Source organism: Ascaphus truei, chromosome 4, assembly GCF_040206685.1.
Source record: "Ascaphus truei isolate aAscTru1 chromosome 4, aAscTru1.hap1, whole genome shotgun sequence".
NCBI lineage: Eukaryota > Metazoa > Chordata > Amphibia > Anura > Ascaphidae > Ascaphus > Ascaphus truei.
The window spans coordinates 70,010,086-70,016,085 of NC_134486.1; the positions used below are offsets into that span (position 1 = coordinate 70,010,086).

Here is a 6,000-nt window from a genome sequence, read left to right on the forward strand (position 1 = left end):
GCTCCATATACAGCTTTCACCTCCTGATCAAGTGAGGGAATGTACCCTGATAAAATGACTTAGGGAAGCACATACCAATTCTTTTTATCAACATCTGTGTTCACAAAGCTCATACAGTATTTAAAAAAATAAAAATAAAGACACAACACCTTAGATGAGGAGGGAGTTGGAACTTGTTGCGAACATCCTCAAGGCGTCTCCCAAGATAAGGTGTATCCACTGTTAAAAATATTCCTTTATAACCCAACCTCTCAGCTCGCTGCACAAGTGACTTAGTTAGATTTCGATCCTTGTAGATGTAGAGTTGCAACCAACGTAAGCTATCTGGTGCAGCTTCAGCAACTTCTTCTATTGATGATGTGGCCCAAGAGCTCACCATCATCCCAGTATTGAGAGATTTGCACGCTGAAAAGCAAAGAAGGACATAACTATAATTATCTTCTTTAATATAATGTAATATCACTTGTTATGATAAAAAAAAGGGAGGAGGCTACTTGAGGGTAAATAACACTAGCAATGTATTTTCCAATGCTCACACCATCTTCTCTGAGTGTGTTTCAGTTCATCATGGATGCATAGCATAATAGCAACACCAATGTTAAACATATTCCATTTATATTCAGTGAACACTGTTACATTACTATTAAATCTCATAGTGTTCATATTTTAACTCTTTATCATAGCTTAAAATATTTATGTTAACAAGTTATTTAATTTGTTGCTTAGAAAATGTGACTACCAATGGTACTTTCATGTTGAATAATGTCTGAATCTGATGGTGGAAGTACGGTTCTCTGACCTGTACAGAATTCAATATTTAGTTAATCATGCACCATTTTGAGCAGGAACTCGAATGGGCAGCATTTGAAAATAATTTAATGAAATCTGTATTTTCTATTAAACTGTCATAGTTATGTGTCTAGGCCGATAAAAAGTATCTTACTAATAAACTCGTGTTTTCCTTATGTTTTTTCAAATAACACAAGGGAAAAAAAACTAGTATGGAAGATTTGCTGAGAAGCATATATACACACATATATACAAAAAAAAATGTATTAGTTAAATGGTTCAAATTAACTGATTGAGTGTCAGTGGGACTACCAATGGTATGTTCTCTCAAGGAGAGCCCAGGTAGCCACAATGGCACTCAATGTCTGGTAATGATAAGTACTACCAACCTACTTAACGGTCTCCATTTTCAGGGCCATGAGCCCCCCACAACTAACCCATTCAAAAGGGCCGATACCTAATTCGATACATACTGAAGCCGGTCGCAAAACCCTAATTAACCTGAATCATGGTATATTGAATTACCCCCCCTAGCTGATATCCCATAGATAGCTCTTTTTTTTACCTCTCACAGTGGCAATCTCTCCATCAGAATGAGCCATGCGCTGCATTGCAGTTGCCCCAACGCATATTGGCATGCTGATTTTCTGTCCTAACACAGTTGTTGATAGATCAATCACAGAAACATCCCTTAGTACACGAGGGTACAATCTCCATCTGACAACAATACATTTAGGACAAACATGAGACCCTTTAACTTTTTTTTATGTTGTCATGTAAAACATGGATTTTTTTTTTTTAAAGAAAAACTCTGAGATCTCTTTTTGCAGCAAGCAACACGCAAATGGCAGATATTGCAATTAAATACTAAATAAAAATCAAACTTAAATACAACCTTTGAATTTCTATAAATAACTTTTCATAGACTTTGAAATGTATTCTTTAAAGTGTGATAGCTCAGTTCCGGCACTATTACACAAAAAGCTCCACTGACTTCAGTGGGACATTCCATTTACTTTATAGAATTAGGGCCATTGTGTTTCAGGTAAGTAATGCTTTAACAATGTTACTTTTATCAATGTATCTCTAATTTAACATTTAAGAACGAAGTGTACTACGTCTGGGCTAGCTATAGTTGTAATGATACTATATGAAGTTGCGAGCAGGCCTTGGTAATTCGTATTGTTATGTATAATTAGGGAAATAATTAAGCTGGTTGTTTTAATATTGGTTACAATGATTTGTAGCAAATAGCTTGATATTCTGCATTATCAGTAAGTATGATAAAGCTGGCTACATCCGTATATATATTTGTGACTTTGGGACAAGGGGACTTAACGTTTCAGATAAGTTACTGTATATGGTTTACTTTGGAAAGTACTTTGGTGGTGGTAGTTTTAAATTAGGGACTATTCATATTGCACTATCCTATGAAAGTAGCTAACAGCGTGTTATGTTATCAATACCCTGTACATAGAATCAATACCATGAATATCGATAAGCTCACTTCATAAAATGGAGCGTCCATGAATTAATTGTCAAAAGTATGGTTTTGTAATTCAACAATATCTAAAGTGTGCAGAATAATACAAATTAATTGAAGACCAATTAATGAAACCATTATTGTTTCATTTACTACTACAATATCTATCTCATAGATATGGAATATGCTGAATTGTTCTGCATCAAATAATGTTTCTTCATTTTAAAGCTGGATAAGTGTTATGCATCACTAGTTCTACATGCAGATATAGCAACATTATTCAATCATTTAAATAGCCAGTTTGCATAACCCAGGCTTATCTTACCTTGAAAATGCTGCTACGTTGTCTGCTAATGTTTGCTGATTTTCTGCTCCGGATTGATAATAATCAAATACTGATTTTTTAAGACAACTTTTAGCATGCTGTTCAAAGTCATCGACAGTTATTAGCTTCCCAGACATTTGAAAATAATGTAGATTTTTCTCGAATGAAGTTGTTCTTAGTTTTGCGCTGCTCTAAACTATCTGGCAGTAAATTATTAATGTCCCTATTTTCTATGTTAACATGCCCAATGTTTGTCATCTCTGTAAATGTGCAAACATGTGTCTGCCTATTTTCAACGTTTAGTTTGGACTTTCAACATCGGGCCTCCTTCTTTATCCTGCCTTCTGTTCCAGTCACGTTATTTTTAAGGTGCATCATCAACTTGGTACAGCTAAAAATTAACAAATTACACATTTTGATGCGAGTCATCATTTTCTTTATCGCTTTCGTTAGGTGAGTGCTGGGAGGAGATACTCTGGACACCCTACCATGCCTAAAAGAATGTGCAAATTGTGAGTGAGACCATTGGGTGTGTTTCAATACTTTCCATTGGGGAGAAGGAGTGGCTCAGTGAGTAAAGATACTGACTGGCACTGAGGGTGCAACAGGGGAACCTGGTTCAATTCCCAGTGTCAGCTCCTTGTGACCTTGGGCAAGTCACCCTATCACCCTATACCCTGTGCCTCAGGCACCAAAAACACAGATTGCAAGCTCTACAGGGCAGGGACTGTGTCTGTAAAGCACTACAGAAAACTAAAGGGTAATATGGTGCTCAAGTATGTAGTCCCATTAAATGTAATAGTAACAGTCAGTAATGAAGTAACCTCCTGGGACTTGAATACAGTACAACTATAAGAAGGGCTCCAGTTGCCCTGAAGGCAGGGGTAGTTGCATGAAAACACCCACCCCTAACCTCATTGGGCTGGCCCCCAGTAGTACTCACGAATGATAATGTAAATCACCAGGGTTACTCACAATCTGCGTGCTGTCGCCAGAGGGTAGAATCCAGTACAGAGTAGGTTGAAGCAACGCACAGCAAAGAGGGGGTGACAGCAGGTCTGGCAAAAATCTTCTTTATTATGGAAGCATTAAAATGTGGAAGGCTGCAACCTTCTACGCGTTTCGTGCAATGAAAGTTGCACTTTATCAAGAAGTCAGTTTGAACATGGTATGACACACTATATATAGGGACAGTCTGCCGTTTTGGCGCCAAAAAAACACTCTTTGGAATTTGCATAAGGTTTAATTAATACACAGCTGCGCCAGCGCTATGCAAGAAGCGACTCATTACCTGTTCAGCCCCTTGAGACATCCGCTTGCCAAACACTCCTGCTCTGTGGAACGCACAGCAGGGCAATGGAGGGCGAAATCTCGCGAGATGCGTTCCAGGGTGGTCCCGACTGCTCGCGCATGCGCAGTATGCCCTAAAAAATGAAAAAGAAATCCCGATCCCCTTAAAGGGAACAGCTACTATCCTGTAAATGCGCGCATGCGCATGAGCAGCTCTGTGTGTATATGTACTGCAAAAACGGCAGAATATTGGTGTAAACAACCACCACAGGAGAGACAGTGATGGTAATGCCCCATAACCTATGGAGACACCCATAACCTGTACCAAACTGATGGGGGAAGAAATACACCAACTGTGAGGCACATAAAGGGATCTAAATTGTATGAAACTTATTAGGCAGACTGTACCCCATACATACAGAATTTATGATAATTGTCAAATTAAAAACAAAAATTTAATCAAATAATATAAAAAAAAATATAACTTTTATCCTAACTTATACCTATATTAAAAACATTTATATAGCTATCCAGAAGAACAGAGAAAAAAACTAATCAGAGGTATTCAATAATTCCCTGTACCCTATGTTACAGAAAATCAGATTAAATCAGGAGAAACAACTCAGAAAAAATATAATCATAAGTATCTAAAGCACTTCTCCTTTGTTAACTTTTCTACAACCGTTATAAGTCAATGAAGTTGTTTCCATTGAGTAAAATGTCTTGCCCAACCTAATGATATAAGAAAACCTTGCATATTGTTTTACAATTTCGGTACAAAGTTGCTAACTTTTCTTAGATAAACATTTCTTGTTAGCTACATGATTGTACTGATTTAATCTGATTTTCTGTAACATAGGGTACAGGGAATTATTGAATACCTCTGATTAGTTTTTTCCTCTGTTCTTCTGGATAGCTGTATAAATGTTTTTAATATAGGTATAAGTTAGGATAAAAGTTATATATTTTTTTATATTATTTGATTAAATTTTTGTTTTTAATTTGACAATTATCATAAATTCTGTATGTATGGGGTACAGTCTGCCTAATAAGTTTCATACAATTTAGATCCCTTTATGTGCCTCACAGTTGGTGTATTTCTTCCCCCATCAGTTTGGTACAGGTTATGGGTGTCTCCATAAGTTATGGGGCATTACCATCACTGTCTCTCCTGTGGTGGTTGTTTACACCAATATTCTGCCGTTTTTGCAGTACATATACACACAGAGCCGCTCATGCGCATGCGCGCATTTACAGGATAGTAGCTGTTCCCTTTAAGGGGATCGGGATTTCTTTTTCATTTTTTAGGGCATACTGCGCATGCGCGAGCAGTCGGGACCACCCTGGAACGCATCTCGCGAGATTTCGCCCTCCATTGCCCTGCTGTGCGTTCCACAGAGCAGGAGTGTTTGGCAAGCGGATGTCTCAAGGGGCTGAACAGGTAATGAGTCGCTTCTTGCATAGCCCTGGCGCAGCTGTGTATTAATTAAACCTTATGCAAATTCCAAAGAGTGTTTTTTTGGCGCCAAAACGGCAGACTGTCCCTATATATAGTGTGTCATACCATGTTCAAACTGACCTCTTGATAAAGTGCAACTTTCATTGCACGGAACGCGTAGAAGGTTGCAGCCTTCCACATTTTAATGCTTCCATAATACAGAAGATTTTTGCCAGACCTGCTGTCACCCCCTCTTTGCTGTGCGTTGCTTCAACCTACTCTGTACTGGACACTACAGAAAACTAGTAGCACTATATAAGAATAAATTATTATTACAATATACTTACAGTTTTGAAACATATGACACTCTTTTTTCTCTTGTTTTCTACTTGTACTATTTTTTACGTTCTGTCCACCTTATATGTTTCATGTTAGTCTGTCTGTTTGTCAGGTTAGAGTTTAACAGCAGGGAGTGCACTCTTTGAACTTTTTGTGACATTTGAACTTGCCCCAGTGGAGGATGGACTTTGAGTGCTGCACCAGCTGTACATGTATTGCAGCCTGCATATTGCTGAGCTTTTAACGGTGTTGTTATATCCTATGTAGGAATTATATTATTACTCCATTTACACATATGGGTATTAATTAGAAACTTCACTGATATTGGTTATTTAC

General features: G+C 37.7%; 1 protein-coding gene across 2 annotated transcripts in view; it reads right to left on the reverse strand.

Annotated features, from left to right (window-relative positions):
• HAO1 (hydroxyacid oxidase 1) overlaps positions 1 to 5,760 on the reverse strand; it is a 40,350-nt gene extending 34,590 nt beyond the window's left edge. Inside the window, exons 1-3 of one of the 2 annotated variants that reach the window (XM_075596017.1) lie at positions 5,673 to 5,760; positions 1,355 to 1,506; positions 150 to 405 (exon numbers count right to left, since the gene is read on the reverse strand). In XM_075596017.1, the coding sequence (XP_075452132.1) occupies positions 150 to 405; positions 1,355 to 1,427 (329 nt within the window). In that variant the 5' untranslated portion in view covers positions 1,428 to 1,506; positions 5,673 to 5,760. Of the gene's footprint in view, positions 1 to 149; positions 406 to 1,354; positions 1,507 to 2,597; positions 2,885 to 5,672 lie in introns of those variants that run through there. The other variant, XM_075596016.1, reaches the window with a different exon arrangement.
• Positions 5,761 to 6,000: the final 240 nt, after the last annotated feature.